Raw genomic sequence first — 26,710 nt, 5'->3', positions numbered from 1 at the left:
ACCAATGACAAGATGTTTCAGGCATTCTTGACTAGTGTTCTTCATTAATGAAAAGTTGATCCAGTATCTACTGTAATGCACAGCATTCTCTCCCAGTTGCTCTCTAGAAGCCCTGAACTGGGGTCTATCTACCCTTATGCCAGTGAATTACCAAATTGCTTAAAGCAAAGTACCCATCTCTCATGTTAGTAAGGGCAACCTCGTAAGTGCCATCTCCATTTACATCAGTTAGCAAATGTATCTGCTCAGACAGGAAATTCCATCAAAGCTAACAGAACCCTCTCACTATGCATGCAACCAAATCCTAGTTGTACTGCGAACTGAAGCCTTCCTCAGCTAAAAGCACTGTTTTGTAGAGATACATCCGTTGTAGCCCATTCAAGACACTTCTGTATATGGCATTCTTATAGGTTAATGACAATAAATGAGTGGTCTACCACAAAACACCACAGGACCTCAAAGTGCAGTAGCTGCTATTGGGAATGAATAGATACTAAAGTTTTGTTGTCTTAAAATGTAAAAAACATGTTCATATGTAAATTCTTTCTCCCCAACACGATGTGTTAAATCACTCGTTTTAGATATTTCTTTCTGTCCTCAATTTCCAGTGCAAAGCAGAATTTACTTAAATCAGTCTAAGTTTCTCAGCAACACTTCACAATCTCCACTTTATTCCTAAACCAATGTTAGCAATATGCCATTTTTGTTTCTAAAACAGGAAGCATTAAAACTATCAGGAGGGTTTTTTATAACATCCTGTCCCCACAATGGCCAAATAATGAACAGATAAATAAGATAGACAATGTCAGTTGGCATATCTGTAGGCAGAGCTAGCTATGTTTCAATTTTAAAATAAGATAAAAATTGACTACTGATTTTGGGGGGTAAAATTGGGGGGGGGGGGGGGGGGGAGTTAACAGTTATGACAGTTTTCTTCTTCTGTCCACATCTTTTCTGGTTTTGTTTTGTGTTTTTTTTTTTCTTTTGGATACATGTGGACAATAGGCTGTAGTCTACCATGGGGTTTGGTTTTTTGAGTTTGGTGGGGTTTTATGGTTTGTGGTTTTTTTTAAACAAATACATCCACTTACAAAAGGATGAAAGATCATTCCAAGTTTTGCAGTAAGCAGAAGATTAAGAAGGATTCGCAACATTTCATTATAAAAAAGACAGGTCACAGAAAGACATTCAAAACCACACTGCAAAGCCAAACATTAGAAAATGCAAATCAACTTACTTGGAAACAAGAGAGAAAGCTGCTGAACAGATTGCTGGGCAGGGAACAAGTCTGATTAAGATGTGGCCCAAAGCAGCAGGGAAATGGGCTTGGGTCACTTTCTCAAACACAGAACTGAAGGTGTTGACGTCTGCCAGCTTGCTGCTGTGGTCCCCACCTCCAGTGTCTAAGATGTTACCCCCATGTAGGATCAAAATTAGCACATGAGTTTTGCAGTTCTGGTGTTGAACTCCTTCCTGTGAGAAAAACAGGGAATAAGAAGGGAGGAAGCATTTTTATGGACAGTGTTGCTATACTTGGTGTCAACGTTCACAAGCAGTTAGCAGTGAGTTTTTTCCCCCACCCCCACTGTAATCTTTTTATATTTGCCTTCACTATGGGTAGTGGTGCCCTGTGTTCCATTTAATTCAAATATGTCTGAACCAGGTAGACCATGCTATGCTCTGCCAGAAAACTCTTGCAACACAGGTGTAGGTTTCAGATCAACAAAGATTATAAACAGCTTTGCGTACATCAAAAGCTATTTTAAATATATTGAGACTGGAGAAGAATTCCAACATCCACAGACAGCCTAAGCAAACATCTGTCTAGGTATCATGAACAAGGCTGCTGCATTTACTGGAAAGGTTCTAACTCAAATCATCACAGGCTCTAAAAAAACAAATTTCTCTGCCAACGAAAACATCCAGCAAAAGCTGATGATAACAGTCATCTCAGCCTTTTGAGACTGACAACTTCTTATTAAAATGAAAAATGGGGCTAACTTATCCAGACATTTACTGAAAGAGTAAAAAAATGTATCATTGCTGATATCCATAAACCTCACAAATACATTTACGAATATGTGAATACATGCATACACAGACAATAATCAGTGTGCCCCGTTGAATCAACAAGATGCTATCTACTTGAGACTGGAAAAACATTTTGAATGTCTCACAACTCTGGGTTTTTTTCTTCTTTACCCCTTGAGAGTTATGTGCAATCAAAGAAGAACTCAGTAATAAATTAAAAGATTAGGAGATTTTTTGTTTTTAATCTTGACTGCCATATTCTTCTTCACTTTGGATCACACGATTCTTGAAGACTTCTAGTTCCCAACCAAATATGAACACACAATAAAAATAACAGTAACATTTCTTCTATTTGTCTGAGGATTGTTAATTGCTAGATTGAGTGATTTACTGAGAAAGCAGGCAATGTTCTGGACACTTTATTCTTAAGTTCTGGAACAAAAGCCACGGTCTTCAATAGTAAATATAAAATGAGAAGAATTGCTCCAAGTTCGACAAGAATAAAATTAATCAGAAAAGCTGACAATTAAACAAAGACACACACATATTTCAGGCTGTAGTTTAGTGAGGGGTAGGTGGAAATGTTGTTGACAAGGATAAAACAAAGAAATTGGTAACTTTAGCACCTGTATAATGGTGACAAAGAAATGGTTGAAAATGAGAGAATTATAAGTTGTTCTATAAAGCCACTATCTCTGTTCAGCCCATGATTTTTAGTATCCAGTAGCAGGAGTCATTGTGAAGGCATTTTGCTGACCTGCCTTGTATCTGCTTAAGTAGTGGATCTTATGAGAATTTTTGAAGTTCCACTTTTCCTTGCTCTAATTTACAATTTCCCTCTCCATACGGTCCCATCCCAGTTACTCAGAAGAGAAATTTAATTCCCTTTAAAAGCTAGGAGTAGCTCCTTCCACAGCCAATGCCAGCTTGTAAGTGGCACTGCTGATGGGCTGGTGGAACTGAAAAGCTTCAAAACAGATGTAAAAATTCAAGCAGGTCAACATCGTTAAAGTCATGTTACAAAAAGTCTCTCAGCTGGATTTAACTGGTATCCTTCACAGGAGGACTCAAAGGGATTGAAATTAATTTGCCTCTCAGCAGTAGTTCAGCTATGACAGAGACAAGGGACTCAAGGGCTAATCAAGAGGACATCTGAAGTCAATCAAAGACTGCCATCATTTTCAGGGGACTGTAGGACTGGAATTCTTCAAAAATGGAAAAGTAGACATTTCCATTGCCTGTCCTACGTGTGGACAGAGGACCTTAATCAGTTAACTGGAAGGAACAGAACATGTTTAGATTCTTTGCTGCTTCTAAAAAAAAAATACAATACTGTTACTATCAATTTCATGACTGCTGCTGAACCTGCTTCACAAAACCTGCATTTCCACTTAAGTATTAAGTAGACATAACATTTTCTCTTCAGAGAACTGGGTCATATTTCCACCTAAGTTAATTATGCAATGTCTAAAAGCTTGTTATGATTTTCAGTGATTGCATGTGCACCTACTGAACAAGGGAAAGACACACTAAGCCATCAAATGGGTTTATAATTCCATAATACAATATGAGAGTATTTCTACATGTCTGCTCCTTGGAAATCAGCACAGCTTGTTTTGGGAAACAATCTCACCTCATTGTCCTCGTGTATTTCAATACTGCCTTGTGCCGGGAACCTTTGTTTTCTTAAAGAGGCTCTATATAATTCACCTGAAAGGAAAAGAGACATAATTGATCATATAAATATTTGGCTGCCTCATCTTTTACAGACTTCTATGGAGGTAAGGCACATTTCTAGTTTCAGGACAGAAAGATCTGTTCACAGGAAATCATGTGGACAAACAGAACAATAGACAAGGTTTCTTGCAGCCCTACATAATAGAGGCTCTTCTATTCTTAACAGCAACATTTAGAACAGGATTCGGGTCCTTATACAAAGGTGTGTAGGACCAGTACAGCTGCTGTTGGTCATCTGTGCCTTTCTGGAGCAGCAGCAGAAGAGGCTACCTGAGGTTCTGCATCATCTCTCCTCGTCCCCTACAGATATCTTAGATATTCTGGTATGTCTTTAATGGCACTAAACACCTATGTATAGGTAAGTGAATTAAGCCTTTAAAGTTCTCCAAAGACCTTCAGGGTTCAGCTCTACCACAAACCTTTGTGACTATCTGGGAAAGCACCAGAAGTAACTGCAGTGCTCCATTACCAGGAAGCAATATAGGAGTAACAGACCATAGAGCAAAAGACAGTTTTTCCTCAAAAACTCTTGTAACCTGAAAGATAGGAAGTGACATTGCAGAGAAACAACAGGATCGTGCGTGCAGCATCCTCTGTTATAAACACAACAATGAAAGTCTCCGCATTGACTTCAGAGCATGACCAAAGAGACCCAAGGACCCGCTTGTGACTACTTCTTAGACAGACTGGCTGGACAGCAACTCATTGTAAGTGGTGGAACATTCACGATAACAGCTTTAAGAACATGAGACTGTCCACTGTCTGGCCTTACGAAGCAAAATTTAGGAAGCATTTCTTTGCAGAGAGAGTGGTCAAACACTGTAACAGGCTTCATAGAGAGGTGGGTGGTGCTCCATGCCTGTCAGTGTTAAAGAGGCATTTGGAAAACACCCTTAATAATACACTTTAACTTTTGGTCAGCCCTGAAGTGGTCAGGCAGTTGGACTACATGATCGTTGTAGGTCCCTTCTGATGGAAAATATTCTATTCTATAAAACTTCTGAAGATGATATAGCACTACCCCCCCCCCCCCCCCATGTTTCTTCAGTCACTGAAAAGAATTGCTACAGAATCTTTCTGGTCTCTTCATAACGCAGTCTTTTTTCTCCAGCTGCATGTGTTAGTTACCTAGGAAACAGCTGTAGGATGACATTTGATTAGCACTGTTGTTGGCTTCATTGTCACATTTATACATGGGGCCAATCTCTTCCTTACAAATTAAAGGAACATTCCATACTCCTGTCTCTTACAGCACTTATGAGACATTGACATCAGAGGAGATGAGCAAAGCTCTGCAAAAAACACACTGAAGCCCACTTACTCACACTTTAGCTTACAGGGTTCTGCAATCAGATCCTGGAACACTGATTTCTCAGGTAAAGAAAGAGGAAGCAAGAAGGAAAACATCAAACTTCTGATTTGCTGCTGTCGCTTAAGAGGTATTCTACTGGCCATTGGGCTTCATTTCTAAACACAAGGACAAGAAAGTGACTGCTGGTAGTCAGCATAGATTTACAAAGGGAAAATCCTGCCTAACCAACCCGATAGCCTTCTATGATGGTGGATGAAGGGAGAGCACTGGATGTTGTTTCTCTCAACTTTAGTAGTGCTTTCAACACTGTCTTTCATAAGATCCTCATAGAGAAACTGAGAAAGCGCGGACTACATAAGTGGACAGTGGGATGGACTGAAAATTCGGTGGCACGCCAGGTTTAAAGGGTTGTGATCAGCAGCGCAAAGTCTAGCTAGAAGCCAGTGACCAGTGGTGTACCCCAATGGTATTACTGGGTCCAGTCCCATTTAGCATCTTTATTAATGACCTAGATGATGGGAGAGAGTATACTCTCAGCAAGCCTGCAGACAATACAAAACTGGGCGGAGTAGCTGAACCACCAGATGGTTGTGCTGCCATTCAGAAAGATCTCAACAGGCTGGAGAAATGGGTCAAAACGAATCTCATGAAGTTCAACCAACTGAAATGCGAAGTCCTGCATCTGAGGAGGACTAACCCCACTTAACAGTACAGGCTGGGGAGCAGCCATCTGGGAAGCAGCTTTGCAGAAAAGGACCTGAGGATCCTGGTAGACAACAAGTTGACCTGGACCCAGCAAAGTACCCTTGCAGCAGAGTGCCAGCCACATCCTGGACTGCATTAAGAAGAGTGTCTGTAGGTCAAGGGAGGTGATCATTCCCTTCTACTCAGCACTGGTGAGATGACATCTGCCCTGCTGTGTCCAGTTCTGGGCCCCTTTGTATAAGAAAGACATGGACTCACTGGAGCAAGACCAGCAAAGGGACACAAAGATGATTAAGGGACAGGAGCACCTGACATGAGAAGAGGCTGAGAGAGACGGTACTGTTTGACCTTGAGAACAGAAGGCTTGGGGTATGTGGGGGAATCTTATCAATGTGTATACCTGACATGAGGAAGTAAAGAAGATGGAGCCAGAGTCCTCTTCATGATAGTCAGTGAAAGGACAAGAGGCAATGGGCACAAAGTGAAATACAAGAAATTCCATTTAAATATAGGAAAGAAGTTTTTTACTGTGAGAGTGGTCAAACACTGGAATGGGTAAGCCCAGGCGAGTTACAGAATCTCCATACTTGGAGATATTCAAAAGCTGACTGGACGTAGCCCTAAGCATCTGCTGCTCTAAATGACCCTACTTTGAGCAGAGGAGTTGGGCTATAAAATCTCCAGAGGTCCCTTTCAACCTCAGTCATTCTCTGAATTAGGAGACATTGGAACAAAATATTTAGGTTTTTCATGGCCTTCAAAACATGGCAGTTCTTTAAAAATCAGTACCTGATGGCCACTATAACCCACAAACCAGATATTTGGGAGGATGGTCTCTTTGAATTTCTAGCAGTATTATGAAAACTCCAGTTTTACAGCACTCAGCTGGCTTTTTTTAAAAGGCGCTAAAAAGAGAGTAGCAAAACTAAAACCTGATGGTTTTCCATTCAGAATTTAAAATGCCTATGATGTGATTGCTTCTGCTACAATCTCAAGTTTCCTAGCAGTGACTTTTTACTTAAGACAGGAAACACATAATGCATACAAGTAAACCTGAGAGGAAGACTTTAACACCTAAAACATTGTCGAGTTTATTTATTTAGTCTGCTAGCAATCTATGAACCAACCAATATTAGGCTAGGAACAACAAACCAGTTTCCTTTGAAATACTAACACTAGTGATACCTAGACCAGTAGAGATGCATTCTGCTTTATCTGTTAAATGTGCTTCTATTCATGAGTTTTCCTACTCATTTCACAATGCTTGCTTCTTTACCTTATATGCCATTGTTCTCCAGAATATTAATTTCATTTTAAGATACAGAATATTAAAAGCTACAAATCAGTCACCATTTATTAAAACGTGCCAAAATAGCAAAATTGCCATGATATACTGCTAAGTCCAGCATCTCAACCTCTTCCTAAGTAAAACCATTCTCACATAGTGAGAAGCAACAGAGACCAGCAAAAGTTCTTTACAAGAACTATGGCATGGTCAAACTATGCCAGTCTTTCTTTTAGAAGAAAGCAATTACAAACTAAAATGCCAAGCTCTCTTTAGATAACACCTTTTATTCCTATAACTCAGTAGCCTTAAACAGAGAAGCTAAATATTGAAACATCTCACTGAAGGGGGATTACTTCAGCTGAAGTCATGGCGGTCAGTTATTTGGGAAGGGCAAATGTGCTTTTCCCTTCTACAGACAGCGATGAAATTCCAGAGAAGATGTGAATACTCTTATCTCTGTAACACCTCCTCCTCCCTCTCATGGCGGGAGGAGGAGGCTTTGAAACCCTTCTGAATGTCAAGACCAGAAATTTGTAATTTAAAACTTCAGCTGACTGCAGTGTTACAGCCTTAAAATTCTACTCATCTCACAAGGGTTAGCTGTCCTGAGAAAAACTGGGAGACCTTCCTCCCTCCATGACAGATACAAGTTTTAAGAGTTAATGAGAGGATTGTACTAAATAATAATACCACACTAGTTCACTGACAGCTTTCTGGATTTAAAACATTTTCCTCTGTTTCTTCCAGCATGTCAGAAGAAAATAAATGCATCACATAATGCTATTGATGACTCAGTTTACTTCCTTTTTTTGGCATTCTGAGTTCACACCCTCTTTGTGGTTCCACTCCATTTCACATATGTTTATAGGCAGTCTGCCAGACCCCAGGGTCTGGCCAGGTTATTCTAAAAGTACCAAATTTAGTCCAAAACACATTTCGAACACTCTCTACTCTTCTGCATTAGGACTGAGAGCTAATTCTATAGCAGATTCTACGACTATCATTCCTCATAGCCACTAGAAATTTATTTAACCTCTGTGGCTACATTCCTCCATATTTAAAAGCAAGGTAATTATTCTTGCCTTTCTGGCAGGCAAGGATTTAAAGGATAGTAATTTAATATTTCTATAAAACAAAACAATACAAGAACAAAAACCAAAACACCAGAAAACAAACCCAACAGCAACAACGAACACACATAAACCCTGAATTTCCACCAAATAGAATTCTATTCTGGAAGTCTCTGCAATTTAAAGCTGTTTCTAATTAAAAGCGTTGTTTCCAAAAGCCTGTCCAGAAGAGTCACTTTTTTCTGAAGGTCATCACATGAAAAAGTGTCCGTTTTTTAACACCTAAGCTCACAACAGAATTAGTACTACAGAAACATTAGTTTTGTGTCACAAAAAAGGATTATTCAGGGCCATGAGGCACCATCTTATAGTGAACCACAATATTTATCTTCAAGAGAATACTGAAAAAGGAAACCCAGGACTCCTGATCACATGCTCACAAACCTCTTCAGTTATCTATACAGCGCAATGCACGAGGCAAAATACTTCCTTGGATTATTTGTGTGCTTTTCCTTTGAAAATCTTGTTCTAAAGATATGCTTTTAGAAAGCAGAGAGGGTGGTTTGCTTTCTCCCTAATGCATCATGCCAGGTTGCAGGATAGCTCCTTACTCACACACACAAAAACATCATAGACAACTGGACACTAGGATTCTGGGTATTGTTTTAATCACAATTTCTATTCTGTTGTTAAAGTAGCCCTCTATCATAAAATTTGCCTTCTTTCAAAACTGCTTTCTCACTTTGGCTGAGAAAGAAAAAAAAGCATGATATCAACTTGCAATATTAGAGATTGCAGAAATGATGACACACAGATCAGTTTAGGGAAGCATACAAGGTATTCCTTGCTTTCAGACATACTAATGTGCACAGTTAACTGTCTTCAGAACACTGCTATGCTGCCAAAAGTTCAGGGTGTAGTAACGTTAGAATGTATACCGTCTTGTTTTGAAAATCTGCACCTAGATGTAAAGTTTTAACATAAAAAGAATGAGGAGATCTAAACAAATTAAAAAAAGAAGAAAAGGCAAAGGGGAGTCAGGTGGCTTTTTGCTGACTTGCAGCACAAGTCGGAATTTCAGTGGATAGATCTTCAGCATTGTGTTGCCCAAAGAAACAAACTTGCCTGAATTCAAAGCAGTCCCACAGTAGGGGAGGCAGGGGACTGTTTATTAGGCACGTGGCATTTCAAGAAATTTGCTGATCATACACTTTGGAAAATAATCAGATTTTGGGTCTACATAGGTTCAGCTTCATTATTTAGGTTAAATATCAAAGACTTAACTGGGGGACCCTTCTCTGTCATGATGACAATATAAAGGGTAAGACTATTCAGCAGCTAAAGCTCTGTAGGAGACAGAAATGGACAGCATGACCTACTAGAGAAAATGACAGAAATTTAATTAGGCACTGACATGAAACTGATTACAGAGAAATTACATGTTTTACTATTTACTGGAAGGGCTTTAATGAGGTAAAATAACAACATGGTTTTGCTGGACCGAACCTCTTTGATGACATTATCAACATTTTACAGATTTTTCCAGCTGTCTTGATTCATACCATCATTATACCAATTCATGTTAATTGTATCATTATGTAAATTACAGTAACAAAAAAGGTACTCAAATCCCACACAGAGTCAGAAACCAGTGGGTTGTAATAGCTTGCACTGTAACAGCTAGTTATGCAGTTAGGAAAGGTCATGGTGGGATAAGATTAAAAACTTTCTGTACATTTGTTGTCTTGGTTTTTTAATTAACCTGCAAACACACCAGCTACAGTCCGCTAGGCATCTCAAATCTGGCACAATGAGAGACATAGAAATAGGAGAACATCCCGAAATCTCATCCCCTCAAGGAAGTCAGCTCCTCCACAGGCACTCAAACTAACTGATCAGTAGTGGGTAGGTGGCAGTAGTAGCTAGTTCCAACTGCTGTCCTAATGTCCAACTTTACAAAAGCAACCAGGTCTCCAAACACACTGAGAGCTTTCAAAAACCCAGCTTTTGTTTTAATGCTTTCCTGGGAGCAAAACACTTGAAAACCTCAATCTAGACACAGTTGCCGAGCCACCCTACACAGCTCTGGCTCATATTAACTGAGCAGAGTGAATTTTTCATGCTATTGAGTGAACTTGGCTTAATATCACTGCATTAGTTTCCTGCAGGCTACAAGCCAGAATGCAAATTCCTAGTACCTTTTTTCCCAGATATTTCCCCAGCCCAGGCAGCATGGCAGGATATAAAAGTCACAATCAGTTGTTCTGCTCCTAAGGTGCCATAACCTCCCTCTGAAAGGGTAAATAATCTTGCCTCTGCAGACAGAAGCATCTTTTCCAGAGCTAGTCCAAGACTGTGGAATTAACTCACCTATCACAACACTTCACACCTCTCACTCCTCCTGCAAAACGCTTTGCCTGTCAGAGAACAGAGTTGAATGTACAGTAGCATGGCAATAAAAAAAAGTAAAAGAAAAAACAAAACAAAAAGAACAAGAAAAAATTTCTGCTAAATCACAAAACTATCTTGCACATAAAACTCCACTGAAAAGAGAAAGAAAAAAATGCATGGCACATGATGGATTTAAGCTACAACACTTTACCACACTCATAAAGGCAGTCAAATACAAAGGAAGACCCACTTTGGGACAGACTAGTTAAGGAGACAAAGAATGAACTACCGGCTAGGATGTAAGGTTTGCATCAAATTTTTGTTTCAATGTATGCTTCTATGGTACCTAAGTGTGGTGGGTTGACCTTGGCTGGATGCCAGGCACCCATCCAGCTGCACTATCACTCCCCCTCCTCAACTGGACAGAGGAGAGAAAATATAACAAAAAGCTCATAAGTCAAGATAAGGACAGTGAGAGATTACTCAGCAATTACCATCATGGGCAAAACAGACTCGACTTGGGGAAATCAGTTTCATTTATTACCAATCAAATCAGAGCAGGCTAATGAGAAATAAACCCAAATTTTAGAACACCTTCCCCCTACCCCTCCCTCCTTCCCAGGCACAGCTTCAATGCCAAATTCTCCACCTCCTCCCACAGCGGCACAGGGGGATGGGGAATGGGAGTTGGGGTCAGTTCATCACACCTTGGCTCTGCCACTCCTTCCTCCTCAGTGGCAGGACTCCTCATACTCTTCCCCTGCTCCAGCATGGGGTCCCTCCCACAGGAGACACATTCACTGCAAACTTCTGCAACATGGGTCCTTCCCACAGGCTACATAGTAGAAATCATGCAAAAATTCCTGGATTATTGGTAACAGTGCATTGCACACTGTCAAAGCACATAGTATAATACATATGTCACAACAGACCTGTATAGGCTTCCTACCTTACATGGATGCCAGGGTACTCTCACACTTCACTAGCCGTCTGGGTGAATCATATGACATCAAAGAGATCTTGAGTCTGGTCTCTGTCCTGATCAGCAAGACTCATAGCAGGAGCTCTTGGCCCTCACTACAATCATTACACCACCCTCCTTTCATTGTCCCATATTGTTAAGTACAGTACTCAGAAAATGAGATCTGACCAGTCTACGTGGAGCCATGTATTCTAACATTTCATTTGCCAGAGAAGAAAAACAGGAAATGCATGCAGAACCCTCTGTCTACTTGAAAATCTATCTCAACTAGAATAAGGGTTCTTGTAGGGTGAAAGTGGTGTTACTCAGATCTTGCCTTCCCTAAGCCTGAGCTGTCCTTTTCTAGATTATGCACTGGAATCTTAAAACACAGAAAATCAATACACAAAACCAACAAGCAGGAATATAAATGAAATAGAAATACAGGTAAAGGTTTTGCATATCATCAGAATGCTTTTACATGTTACAGAAGCTAACCCTTAGTACCCAGTAATTCTCCCACACTACAAGAACACTGCTGACAAATGCTAAGAAAGTAATTACTGTCTAGCTATTCAAAACCTCACTAGTCTACTGATTAACAAATGTATGGTCAAAAATTACTTTTTCGAAGCACAACTCTGCCTATTCTTTATTCAGAAATATGCAGATATTTATTAGCTCTCAAATCTTTATTGCTTCTCCAATAGCAGAAAGTTTCAAAACCACACACTGAATGCAGGGGGGACTAATTCTGCTATCCTAATTCAGCATTCTGGAACAGCAGCAGCTGAAATAGGGAAAGAGGAAGGAGTACTTTCATTAAAATAACAACAATAATTTTTAAAATGTTCAATTGCCCATTTCCTCGCCAGGGAAATTTCTTGATATTTTAATATAAGGTCTGCTCAGGAGTTGTAATCCAGGCTCTGACAAATACCTTTCATAACTTTCTACAGGTTTGTAGTCTGGTATTAGCAACAGAAGTATGAGCTGAGAGAACAAAATTAATGCTATTATATTCCAACTGCAACAAGTCAAATGAAAAGAATACATGGCTCTCATTCTCTTTGGGGGGAAAGAAAGCAAGAGAGGAAGGCTGAAGCCTTGGAGAAAGAGTAAAGCCTCTCAACCCAATGTGAAAACTGAAACCAGAAAATCCCATGTCTGGATGAAAATCTGAGACAAAACAGCATCCTGGAGACACATCCTGTAATCTGGGGCTAACTTGGCCAAGCTGGAATACCTGATAACCTTAATTAAAACAGGTGGCCAAATGTAAGTACTGTGAATAATTTGATTTAGCTGAGATCATAGTAGGTGCTCAACTATCATGTGGAAACGGTGACCTCATTATTAAACAACTATGTCAACAGTATGAATTTAAAAAGTTCTATCTTTTGGGAGATTATCAATTGATACCGTTTAAAACATAAGGCTGCATTATGAAAAAACAGCAGGAACTACTAAGCTTTTTTCTCAGGATGGCCACTGGACCATGTACCAGCTCACTGAGAACTACCCTAAGCAGTTAAATGGCTCTTAGCAATATGCAGTACTAAAACAAGTTAAAGTGGAAGAGGTGAGTAAAAACAGAAACTGACACTTACCCTGTTGCTGACCGGATGCTGAACTATAAGGAAGACAGCTCACAGTCCTAAATTAAGGGCAACCACATTACAGAAATTATACTGCTTTTCAGTCTAGCAGTAAGTATTCAGGAACAGTGGCTACCATCCGAGCCAACTGATTTAATGACTAGGGAAGAGATGTACCAAGTATTTTTGGAGACAGAAACACAGACTGCTACCACAGATACCAATGAGCCAGCACCTCTGGCAGGGACTGTTTTGGACTCAAATTCCCACTGGAATTGGTGTATGTTGCACATGTTCATCAGTGACATACAGAGATGCCAAGCAAGCTGTGGGTCTATAGCCTTGCCTGAAATAACTCATTGCCCAAACAGTGTCTTCATGTGGAGTACATCAGATCTCAAGATCAGCCATCAGCATGAGAGGAGAGCCAGATGAAAGGAAAAGCTCAGACAGTGATTCAACACTCCAAATCAGCCATGAAAAGCATCAGTTCAATCCATGACAAAAAAATAAGTAAAATAAGTACCCTGAATCTGGGAGAAAAGAATTCACATGATCATTCCCAAACTTCTGAGAACATGAGGTACAGCTCAAACCTGCACTAAGAATCAATCCAGGTCCTCTTTTTTTTTCCTAGATCATTTCAAACATCCTTAGTATTTTGCCATGTTAATTAGGGAGGAATTTAGAGTAAAAACAAGAGAACTTGCTTTAGGTACAAAGCATAAGGTGGTGATAGTCCCCAAAGAAAACTGCTATTTCCATTATCCCACTTCCATGAGAAATTATGCCATTTCTTGCCATCTGCTGTGCTATTACTAGCTGTTTATAATGACAAATCCGTCATGAGAAGTATGTTCACATGAAGGCTGTAACATATGCTTTCTATTAACAAATGATAAAGAATATTGTAATACACTGCAGATGCAGTTTCGCAAACTGCACTGTTTGAGGAAAATAACGGCACACATGACTGAGCCCAATCCTGTTCTGGAAGACACAACATCAGATAGTGCCTGTGTTAACTTCCGCACTGTTTCTTCATTGAATGAGTCTTACACACACATGCTACCAGATCTTGTACATGACTACTATGGAGCACTGGAGTAGAAGCAACATACAGGGTTTAGCTAAGGATCTAGGCTGCAAGTGTTCCTCAGCTCCAGTTCTCCAACCAGGCTAGATGAGCTGGCCAAAGCATGATTTCCAAAGGGGAAGGGGTTGGCACAGAGTGACAACACATGCTTATGAACATAGTTGCAGGAATAGCGAAGAGGCGTTTCATTGTGAACTCAATGAGGGCAACTGACAATTGTTCCCAGAGAGAACTGTGATGAAAGAAAACACCCTCATTACACTACTCATTTCTATAAGCCAATTTGCTGTCTTTAGCAAGCAATGCAAAAGCACAGAAAGATCAACAACACAGTGACACATGTATACACTCTTCAAAGTGGGGCACCAGCAGCAAAGGAACCCTAGCAATGCCAAGCATGACACTACTTTTAATTCCTACAGCACTCAGAAACTTCAACAGCATACCTCTCTTTAAGCAGAGATGGGAAAAGGAAGTCCAGAGCACAAAGCACTGAAGGCTTCTACACTTTAAATTAAGCCACGCTGTACTGTCCTGTATGAGCTATCATGTATACCAGCAGGTTCACCCTCCAATATTCCACCTTTGCCAGCCTAGACAATGCTATAAGGCACTATCTAATGCATTAAATAATGTTACACGCACTTTCTTGGTACATTTTCCTAATCCACATTAAAAATAAATATATTTAAAACAAAACTCAAAAGAATCCTCATCCCTCCACATCTACCTCCCTTCTCAACATAACACCAGACGTGTGTTGGTTAAAATGTCTATTCTATTATTATCTCTACTTGTTGAACTGTCTCGGTACAAAGAAAAATGGTAAGAACTTCAACTCACGTTGCTTTTCCTGTAGATAGCCAGATGAGCAAAATGCAGACTCTTCACCTGCAAAAGGAAAAAGCCACAATATGAAACAGGATTGCTTTATATAGACGCCAAGCTCTTTACTTTTTCTACTGTATTACAGTAAATATTTTGCAATTGACCACTATCTTGATTTCTAAAACTCCCATTGGCTTCAGTGGGAACAGCTCAGCATACAACACACTTGAAAACTGCTCTAATTTATTCATCAAAATAGTTAGTCTAGAAGCCAGATTTTACTCTTCATTTCAAGAAAGGCATCATAAGCAATGAAACTGTAGCTAGGAATCTATTTGATTACCTGTAGCATTACCCACTGAATCTCTAAATAACTAATAATTAGCATAACTTATCTAGCAACACAAAATAGCTTCTTATTCCAAATATTTAATTAGCAGTGTTTTCAAGAATGTCTCTGTTCTTCTATTCCCTCCCACAGTCCACCTGTCCAAGGGAAGTTGCGAGTCCAAAGGGGTTTTCTCAGATCTAAATACAAAAACTAAAATACAGAGACACAAGGATACAGGAGTAGAAGCGCCTTTCATTAGTTTGTGCGTATAGATAAAGGCCTCCTACAGCACTCAAACCATTTCTACCACAGAGGGCAAACACCTTTGCCATCATTCCACCACTACAGAAATGCAAGCCCAATGGTACCACCCCACAGCTACCATCAGAGCTAGGATGGGAACACAGACCTCTCCATCCCTTCTTTAGATTCCTTCTTCATAGGCCTAGGCAAAATTTACCCTTTTACCTGAAGCCTACCTACCATTTGAGTACATTCAAACAAGCGATAGAGGCGGCACTCTTCTGCTGAGACACAGTCTGAATAAACAACAGAGGCAACATTATGTTCTATGTATTTGGAAACAAAGACCAGACTGGTCAAATGACAAGGACCAGAGAAGCTGGTGGCACTCCATGATACACGAATAAAACAGCACACATGTTGCAATCGCCTGCCCACTGATTTTCTTGTGTTCAGTGAAAGCTTCTGCCCAGTGCCTTAAGACTATAGAACTTGTATGCACTGTTCCTCATCTCATGAATTAAAAAATGCTGTTACGCTAAACCCCAGTAGAGTTTATATATAATAAATAATAGTAATTTTTAACTCCTCTGGTGGATGCAGCATAAGAGGTCTGCCACAATTCCCTTTTTCTTCAGATGCTCCAGCTATCACAATTGATAACTTGGCTTTTAAAGGGAATAAAAAGAAGAGAAAACGTGACAGGCTCTACAACATACAGCATAGAAATCTGCTTTTCTCCATTCTTTGTGCTGAAACTGCAAGCAAAGAGACCACCTCACTACCTGACTTTTGAGGAATGAAAATGATTTGAATTAGCCATTTCCCAAACTTCACATACAATCTTTTTTATTTTCAGTTCCTCACCAGGGCAATTCACTGACTGTTGTTCTGCCAAAGAGCTTGGGTCACAACTGTTACCTGCTTTCAGCTTATTAGGGAAGAAGTATTATCTGCAGTACCTCACAGGGAGAGTAATTGTTGAGGCAAAGCAGCTACCAGTCATTGCCTTGGGAAGAACCTGTGAAGCTCTCAGGAATGTGAGAGCTAAAAGCAAAAAACAGGCCTCCGTGTCAAGAGCACAGACCAGCCTTCTGAAGTGCTTGTATACACAATTCTATGAATTACACACATGACTGGAAAACAACAAGTTGCATGAAGAAAACTCCTTCCCATGACAGCTTTAAATGGCTGTGCAGATAGAAATTCTCCATCTCAAAAGAACAGCTCTTGATGGAAAGTGAAGCCATTTTCACTACAGAATTGAAGCTCATTTTTATTTGGTAGGTTTCAAAAACAGACAATTACTTTTTTTAAAGCTTTACTAACAAATTTCAACTTTGAATACAAGTTTTTAACATCTAGATTTAGGTCTTTTTGTATGCGTTACTGTCAAACAAAAACATGAAGGCAAAACAAAAACACCAGAAAGAAAATACCTGGGTTTAGATACTAAGGAGTATACAAAAGTCAACAAATTCAAGATCTGCTCCATGTTTTCATGCATGCTTTCCAGTTCTTTTTCTGTAAAAAGCTCTCATCACATTCATGCCACTGCCTTGTGCAGGATATGGTGAATGACAATCACTGTGGAGGCACAGCACATACTGTTAAAAAGCAAGCGCAGCAAGGAAATGCGATAGAGGGGACATAGATATTTCTCAAAGTTTTTTAAATTGCAGTGGTTTTGGCAGGGATAGAGTTAAATTTCTTCACAGTATCTTGTATAGTGCTATGTTTTGGATTTGTGATGAAAACAGTGTTGATAATGTCTTTCAGCCACATGTTCCTAGACTTAGGTTCTCTTCTCATTTCTTCCTCCTTCTCATGAGTGAAATGTTCTCCAGCTTCAGGATACATGCCACAGCACAGACTACAATACAAGTCTAAAGGCCCCCTTAAATCACATCATTTCTCTTCACACAGTCATCCCTCAAGAGGTTCAAGGAATATGAACCTAGACTGAAATGCAGTCCTGGCATATTTTAAGTTACCCTTCTGAAGACATTTACTCTGATATGATGGGAAAAACATGGGGGGAAAAAAACTTGATGTGAAAATGTCAAGCCTGATTAACCACTTGAGGGCATTCTACTTCATCTGTGTAACTATGGTCCTTGAAAACTAGACTACTAAAGCACCGAGATGTTAGTCCTACCTTTAGAGACAAATTCTTGGAGACAGCTTAGTTTATAAGAAGTCTCACCAAATTCAAAGAACCTGATCAAAAGAAATCATGCTAGTGAAATTAAGGTAGTAGGAACTCTATGCTCTAAAGGAGTGTTAACTGTTTGTCAGAGGGGTCCAGATATTTTCATCATACAGTAACTTCCACAGACTCTGCAAAAAAATGCCACTTCTCTGGCCTGGAACTAAAAGATGATCTGCAATTACTCTAGTTGCATGCTACCAGCTATTGCAGTCCTACAAAAAAAATTGGCAAGCAGTTTTCTGGACAGTGTTGAAACCAGAATAGAATCCACCTTACTTTCCCACAAAGGACTGGTAATTCAATAGAAATAAACATTACCTATTCACCACAGAAAGTAGCTGCAGGTAAAACCAAGATTCACTAAGTTACCTTTAGTGTCATGCTCTGGTACATAGTCATTAGACACACACACATCTTTGCAGGTCTGTGCCCCTGAGATGTCAGAGGGCATTTTGTACAACTCCTGTCTCTTGTTTTGCTCTCCCCTGGGATTACATTGCTAATGAGATCAGCGTCAGATGACAGCACAGCAGAACAGAGTTGTATGCCTCAGCACCAGTGAGATATTAGGGCGATCCTTCTTTGCCTTCTTCCCCACATATCCAGTCTTGCAGCATTAGCTACTGCAGTGCCAGTAGGCTTTATGGTATACATGACTTTCTCTTTCTCTGAATTCATTTAACAACATAACCATACCACTGGAACAAACAATGTTCATGCTCCACTTTAGAACATGGCTTTTGCCCCAGCAAGAATACTGTGAAATTTAACTTCTGAATAGAAAAATCTGTTTTGTTAATTTTTTTTTTTAGATGCTCACTGGTATGAGCACAATTATGTCAAACTTGGGAAAGCAGGGGGAGAAGAAAGGAGGTAATATACCTACAGATGGTATGACCCTCTGGATGGGAATGGCAGCCAGGGAAACTCTAGGCCCAATGAAACTGATGCATGAACACATGCTGTTTTCAGCATGTGGACTGGGTCTCAATACAGGACAAAAAAGGAAAAGGGAATCTGCGGAGGGACTGCAAGGAAAGCAGTAGTCTCTGCAGCAGGACTCAGCTCTCAGCTAAAAAAATATTTTAGTGGCTAGTTTAAGCTTCCTCCATTTTGCATGCATTTGCTGAGCTGTATTTGAGAACATACAGCATCACAAAATTAAATGGTGGCAGTTACAGAACACTGGTAACCTGCCTTAGTGTAAACTGCTACCATGGACGATTTGCAGAAAACCAATTCACTGCTTCTCTCTAAAACCTGCTGCTACAATTAAATCTGTTCTTTATACAAGCCATCTGACGTGTTTTGGAAAGCTGTTGACTACTCTAGTTTCCATCCTTCCCTTCCACCGTTCACTAAGCCAAATTTTCTGTTTGCCATTCTTCACATTATTAGCCAGTAGCAGCTGCTACTGCAATAAATTTAATAGCGGCATAAACACTACAGTCAGCTATGTACAAACACCCTTTAATTAATTATATATATAACTCTAGGAGGACATGACAAAGAGGGGGAGATCACATGCTACTGAGGGGAAGGAAGAGAGCAATTTGTTTACACAAAACATTCACAGTGGACAAAATTAGGCAAGGCAGCCTTCAGATGAGAGAGAGAGAGAAACACTCATACAAGGTAAAAATCACTATACTGAAAGCAGAGTCATGAGGTATGAGTAGTAGAGAGTAGTCAGAGATTCTTCTGTTATATTCAGTGTTTTGATTGTCACATAATGTTGGAGAACCTTTGAGATGCACGGCAGATGTAGCAAAGGAGACTGAATCAGTGAGCCAATGAAAAATGAGACCAGATGAAGAGCTTGCTAAAAACATCTTTGTGTGCACCCAGTCTTGCACAGAAACACTAGTTTTCTGTAGGAGTTTAATGGATCCAACTGAACATAGTTCATAATTTCAGATACCATGGGTTAGTATCCACATCACAACTGACAAGTATCTTAACAAAAAGTCTAAATCATTCAATGCAAAAAATTAACCATTCCCATTTAAGTGGAAAATGCTAATTCACAGCCAGGTTGGCATATCTGCAACATTTTCTCTTTATTCTCTTGACCTAATCATCAAGTCTAACTTTTTTTTTAAATATTAGAAATACAAAATTCAACAAAACAATTAAGACCCACATATAATTATGCTGAAAAAAAATTAGTTGATTCCATCTCTACAGGAAAAAAACAAGTGAAAAGGAAATCTATATATTTCACATTATTATACAAGGAAATTATACAAATTATACAAGGAAAGCAAACAAGAGAGAAAAAAATTATACACTCCAATCTTGCCTGAAAAAGCTGACCTTAAAAATCAAATTAACAGCTGCCTTCCTTCTATACTTTGCAGTTAACTCAGGGCTGATTGCTAGCACCTTGGTGGTTTTCCTTGCCAAAGGTGTATTTAACCATTGCACAGGGAGCTGCAGGCTCTGCTTTACTCCTGACCAAGCACTATATGTACAGATTTAAACACTGTATGAGCTTTATTATTGACTTAATGAGATGAATTTTATTTTACGAGAAACAAGAGATGGTTTCCAGACTACAAAGTTTTTTTCCTTCTGCAAAAACATCTATCTGGAGAGGGATGTAGCTAAACTCTCCTGTAACACTTAGGACTTGTACCTACTTTGCAACAACTCGGTTGAAAGTTTGATAAAGACAAATCTCCTGAAGTTGATGAATTACTTCTCTCTCATGTTAATATTTCTCCATAATACATGACTGGTTAGACTCTTAATTTGATGGAAAGATAAAGCAATACTGTTCCACAGCCAAATTAAGAACTGCTTATGCCCTAATAAGTAATAAAATAGTAATTACTTTCTCATTCACCTCCCTATCTCTACCTTCCACTGTGGGGTGAGATTAGGGTAAATTTTTGTAGCAGCTGTCAGTGTCACCCTTCTGCCTGGTGTTGTCTTGCCCTGTGCTGCATCACGTTAGTCTAACCAGAGATTCAAGAGGTCTGGAACAAGGACAAAGGCATTTTCATAAGTTCTTAATGCTCTTGAATGCCCAATACAATTTATGGGAGCTCAGTGCACTTTGAAAAGCTAGCCCTTGTGAACAGTCTACTCAAAACCAAACCAAACCAAACTTTCTCAAAACAGAACAGGAATCACTGTCATCAAGTCTTTACAGCAGCCTTGTGCACCCAAGGCAACAGAAAAGATTAATTCCAAGTAGTGCTACAAAAGCTATCATGAATCCTAGGGCTTTAGAATTGCAATGGCAGCACCAAACACAACGGTGCCCAATGTACTATTGTAGAAGTAGCCAGTGACTGACCATCCCTTCCAGACAGATTCTGCTCTCCATTTTACTGCTGCAAGTCCAGTTTCTTCAGCAGAATAACTCTTTACAGTAGTCTTTGCAAAGGATCAAAAGGTACTTGCATCAAAAGGCGCTGCAATTGAGAGATGACTGCTGCACGTTTTATGGAAGTATAAAAATGCTGTAGTAATGCTTGTTTCAAATTAGTGTGAAATACAATAGTATAATTGGACAACGCTCTTAGTCATAGAATCATAGAATGGTTTGGGTTGGAAGGGACCTTAAAGATCACCTAGTTCCAACCCTCCTGCCATGTAGTCATGTGGTTTAGTTTTAGGTAGTTCTGTGAGGAGCAGGGAGTTGGACTTGATGATCCTTATGGGTCCCTTCCAACTTGAGATATTCTATGATTCTACAAATCAGCTTACTCCACAGATGTATATTAAACTTAATCTTAACCAAAAAGATTGTTCTAGTCTTCCAGTTCTGTTCAGTGTCTTGTGGACATTATGGCAGGAGAACAGAGATAGCAGTTGAGGGAATTAACAGGACATTGCCCCGCCATCTCTTAGAAATGTGCTGCTTCACATGTAAAACAGGCGCTTTTTTTCCCTTATGCTAGATGGAAAAAGATGAGATCTGAAATATATGGTATCAGAGAGTAAAAAAAAAAAAAAATCATCACTCAGTGATGTATCTACTGCACTCAAGATCTCATGAAATATTTTTTTCAAGGGGAGTTACAAAGAATAGCTAGAGTGGTAGGGAGTCATAAGTGCACACCGTGAATTCAACAGAATTTTATAGTCTACCATTCATAAGCCACAGTGTTTGGAGAACAATTCTTTGTAAGTTTTAAACTAAGAAGCACAGAAGCTGCCATTTTAAAAATCAGTAGGAATTGCACAGCTCAATCCTAGGTGGTGTGGAAAGGGCAGGAATTGCAGGTTTCTATACACAGACCTAACACAACTTGCCCAACAGAAGCACCTCCCAGCTCCAAACTACTACCTTGTAATGGGCTGGATGTGAAGAATAAAAGTTTAATCTAAATCAACAATTCAAATGAGTCTCAGAAAGAGAGCGATATTACTGTCAGCACTATTTTCCAGATAGACAATCAATACATTAAAATATTAAAAGATCTGAATAACCTGGTCTTGCACAATGGGACCAAGAAAGGCCTTTCACTCACCTGATATGAAAATTTCCAGTTGTGAAAGCTGATCATGTCCATCTATTTTGCTGGTTACCAGTAAAGCAATCCATCAGTCTGTATGTGTGGCATATGAAGCACAGGAAAAGTGAATTTCACAGGTATTGTACAGTCAGTTATGTTTTAAACAACTACAAAGTAAATTGCATTTTGTCAATTGCCTACCTGAGAATTCATCCTCATTTGAAGCATTTTAATTCAATTAGCTGGATTTGCAGAGTAAAATAGTAGCATATTACTGACAAAATTGACTAACGGCTCCTAAAATTTAATTAGGGTGTACTAAATCAATAGTCATCCTTTGTGGCAAGCTGTATTACACAAATTACTTTGTTATTTGTTTGCTTGTTTACTTTATATTCTACAAAAATACCACTAATGCCAGCCTCTTTTTTTTTATTTATTTATTTATTTATTTATTTTATAAGATCTTCATATTGCAGAAAGAAGGTTGCAAGCCCAGGCTATGCAGCAGATTTTAGAATGTCTTCTTGCCTTCAGGCATCAGAAGCATATTGACAATTCCAATCCTATCAATTTAAGGATGCTGTGATTGGGGAACTAAAGATGACTGCCTTAAGCCTGTTGTACAAATTAAGTTTCAAAACAAAGAAAGAGTCAAGGTTCATTGGGGTTTTGCCTGTTTCACTTTTTTTGTGTGTGTGTGTGCATTTGTGGGTTTTTTAATGTCTACATTTTGGAAAATGCAAATGTATTAAAACCAAAACTATCCACAGAAATGTCACTTTTTTTTTTTTTCCAATGAAGACTTCAAAAGAGACAAACTCACTGCAAAACAGCCAACAGACAAGCATTTATGGAACCCTTCTAAAAGAAGCCCAAGTTCAAGGCCCTGCTGCAAATCTGGTAGAACTGAAATTTAAACTGTTTTACAGAAAAGTAAAGTAATTGTATTGGATTTATGTAGCAAGGGCTTGGTAGCAGGGGGCTATATGGGTGGCTTCTGTGAGAAGACAAAAGGAGCTGTCCCCATGTCCAAGAGAGCCAGCTCCAGCCAGCCCCAAGACAGACCCACTGCTGCCCAAAGCTGAGCCCATCAGTGATGCTGGTAATGCCTCTGTGATAACATATTTAAGAAAGGGTAAAAAGCACTGTGCAACAGCTGTGAAAGAGAGGACTGAGAACATGTAAGAGAAACAACTACGCAGACACCAAAGTCAGTGAAGAAGGATGATGAGGAGAAGGTGCTCTACACTCCAGAGCAGAGATTCCCCTGCGGCCCATAGAGGAGACCATGGTGACTCAGGTCGTCCCCCTGCAGCCCATGGAAGACCACAGTGGAGCAGATATCTACCTGCTGCCCATGGAGGCCCCCATGTTGGAACAGGTGGATGTGCCTTGAAGGAAGCTGCAACCCATGGAGAGCCCATACTGGACCAGCCTCTGGCCCCCTGGAGAGAGTAGCCCACACTGGAGCAGGTTTTCTGGCAGGACTTGTGGCCATGGGGGACCCACGCTGAAGCAGTCCCTTCCTGAATGACTGCACCTTGTGGAAAAGACCCATGCTGGAGCAGGCTCCTGGCAGGACCTGTGGCCCCATGGAGAAAGGAGCCCACACTGGAGCAGGTTTGCTGGTAGGACTTGTGACCCCGCAGGGGACCCACACTGGAGCAGTGTGCTCCTGAAGGACGGCAGCCCGTGGAAGGGACCCATGCTGGAGCAGTTCATGAAGAACTGCAGCCCGTGGGAAGGACTCACGCTGGAGCAGTTTGTGAAGAACTGTCTCTCCTGTGGGAGGGACCCCATGCTGGAGCAGGGGAAGAGTGTGAGGAGTCCTGCCACTGAGGAGGAAGGAGTGGCAGAGCCAAGGTGTGATGAACTGACCCCAACTCCCATTCCCCATCCCCCTGTGCCGCTGTGGGAGGAGGTGGAGAATTTGGCATTGAAGCTGTGCCTGGGAAGGAGGGAGGGGTAGGGGGAAGGTGTTCTAAAATTTGGGTTTATTTCTCATTAGCCTGCTCTGATTTGATTGGTAATAAATGAAACTGATTTCCCCAAGTCGAGTCTGTTTTGCCCATGATGGTAATTGCTGAGTAATCTCTCACTGTCCTTATCTTGACTTATGAGCTTTTTGTTATATTTTCTCTCCTATGTCCAGTTGAGGAGGGGGAGTGATAGAGCAGCTTTGGTGGGCACCTGGCATCCAGCCAGGGTCAACCCACCACATGTTTTATTTCTCACTAGCCTACTCTGTTATAATTAATTGGCAATAAATTAAATTAATTTCCCCAAGTTGAGTCTGTTTTGCCTGTGATGGTAATTGGTAAGTAACCTCCATGCCCTTATCTCAACCCATGAGCTTTTTGTTGTATCTTCTCCCCCTGTTCTGCTGAGAAGCGGGAGTGATAAAGTGGCTTAGTGGGACCAAAAAAAATTGCCTTTAAGATATAAATGTACTTTCCATAGCAAAGTGTGGAATGATGAATCAAAAGAGAACAGTGAAATTTGTAAATATTCTGTATGAATTTATAATGGTTATTTCAGAATCCAGAATCTGAAACCAAATCCGCATCAACCAGCTGAGGGAAGTGGAGACTATTACCACCCATCTCTTTGGAACAGTTTTTGCCTCTCACAATGGACCAACTGACCCCGTAGAGCTTCCTTTCATATGGTATAATACTCTAATCTTGGAAGCTCTTGTTTGAGTGCTCTGGATAGTAGCCTGGTTGATTTCTCTGTTCAGTGGGCCAGACAACCACTTCAGACACTCATCAACAAAACACTGTGTGACTACAATCTTCTAATTCTCCATGGTCTTTTTATGATGTGGTAGTCATCCTAGATACCAAGATCTTCTGAATTCTGTACATGCAAAAAAAAGTGGCTGAGATGAAAAAGGTCCTCCACAAATCATTCAAAAGATATGACCTCCTTGAAAGGAGATTGCTATCCTCTTAGGTGTACCCTTGCACTAGAATCATCAATAATATGACCATCTTATCATAAGGAGATGCACAGTTCACAATGAATTCACATTCCCAAATTCCAGTCTCCAGGACCAGCTCCAATTGTTCCTTCTGTGCTACCAGGACACCTTGGTCTTAAATAGCACTGCATATCCCAATGAACCAACACAAGTTACAAGTTTACGCAAACATATCCTCATAGTTGGGGCCCACATTTTCAAACATGATCTATAGTAGGTAACTCCACAAAGTATATGCCTCAATATGTTTGAGTATGAGCTGCATGGAAGACCACAGAGTATGAGAAGAGATGAAAGAAAAGAATGAAGTCTTAACTACCGAACTCCTGCCTAGGACACAAATCTACTCTGTACCAAGTGTAGGCACATTAATGTCATTTAAGTTGGACCAACCTTAAAGCAGAGGAGCTTCAGGCACCTGAGCAAGAATGAAACAAATCAAACAGAAGGTAATAGGCGATTAAAACCACTGCACTTAAACAGGAGCTGCTTAAAAACACACACGCAAAATTGGTTGTCACAAGAGGTAGGCATTACTCATTCTAATTTTCATCAACTTTTCAGTTAGACTATTCTAAAAGACAACCCAACACTCAGTACATTCTTGCTAGCATAAAATGTAGTATTTTGTGAGGTACGCCAAGCATTGACTCTACAGTTAGAAAACAAGGGTCTAATTTTTAATAGAGTAGCCACTATTCAGTCATGATCCATTTTCCTTTTACAATTAATTAATTACAGATAATGTCTGTCAGGATCACAAGCGTTTCATTAATAAGGAGCCAGATTTTATGATTTGCCTTATGTGCAATAATATACACCACAGTCACTTTACTGGGACTCTGTGCAGTAACCAAGCACAGAATTTGGCTCTTTAACAGAGTAGGTAGGGATTGTTGGAACAGCCGTCTGCGGAATGATACTGTTGTCAACCAGGGCCTTAAATATACACCAGTTCTCAAACACAAAGTAAGCAACTTCCCCCCACTTCAACAATAGCCACACCTATCAAAGCAGATTTACCTCCATAAACAAGATGATAGGTTAGACTCCGTAGACCCTGAAGTCCATCAGCTCCTTGCTGGAACATCCAGCTAAGAGCTAGTCAAAAAGCATTCATTATTTGGGGCTGGATAGGGAGTGTGGGGCCACGGTGGGGAGAGAAGTGTAAGAGTTGGCAATGAGAATGCTTCTCCACTTGTTTCTTAGAGGTCACAGAATGACCTCAGATGGTTATAACTGTTGGCACTCATGCAGCTAAAATTTTAAATTATGTTCTAGATGCTCAGTTCTCTGTGAGTTCTCTGTTCTCACTTGTCCAGGCCCCAGACTTTTAAAAAACATTAAAGTAATTTTCATCAGAGCCTGCAGCAAATGTGCGTAAGCAAGCAGACACTTCCGATACATCTCCAATAAATTCTTTATGAACCAGAAGAGCAATAAAACTCGACT

General features: G+C 40.1%; 1 protein-coding gene across 3 annotated transcripts in view; it reads right to left on the bottom strand.

The window, feature by feature from the left end:
* PITPNM3 (PITPNM family member 3) overlaps window positions 1-26,710 on the bottom strand; it is a 139,489-nt gene that overhangs the window by 52,949 nt on the left and 59,830 nt on the right. For all 3 annotated transcript variants that reach the window (XM_075033126.1, XM_075033128.1, XM_075033127.1), the window contains exons 4-6: window positions 15,033-15,080; window positions 3,665-3,741; window positions 1,238-1,473 (exon numbers count right to left, since the gene is read on the bottom strand). In XM_075033126.1, the coding sequence (XP_074889227.1) occupies window positions 1,238-1,473; window positions 3,665-3,741; window positions 15,033-15,080 (361 nt within the window). The remainder of the gene's footprint in view (window positions 1-1,237; window positions 1,474-3,664; window positions 3,742-15,032; window positions 15,081-26,710) is intronic.

The sequence above is a fragment of the Buteo buteo genome, chromosome 7, assembly GCF_964188355.1.
Source record: "Buteo buteo chromosome 7, bButBut1.hap1.1, whole genome shotgun sequence".
Taxonomy (NCBI): domain Eukaryota; kingdom Metazoa; phylum Chordata; class Aves; order Accipitriformes; family Accipitridae; genus Buteo; species Buteo buteo.
The sequence above is the reverse complement of the archived record's forward strand: the minus strand, read 5'-3'. Positions and strand labels throughout refer to the sequence as shown.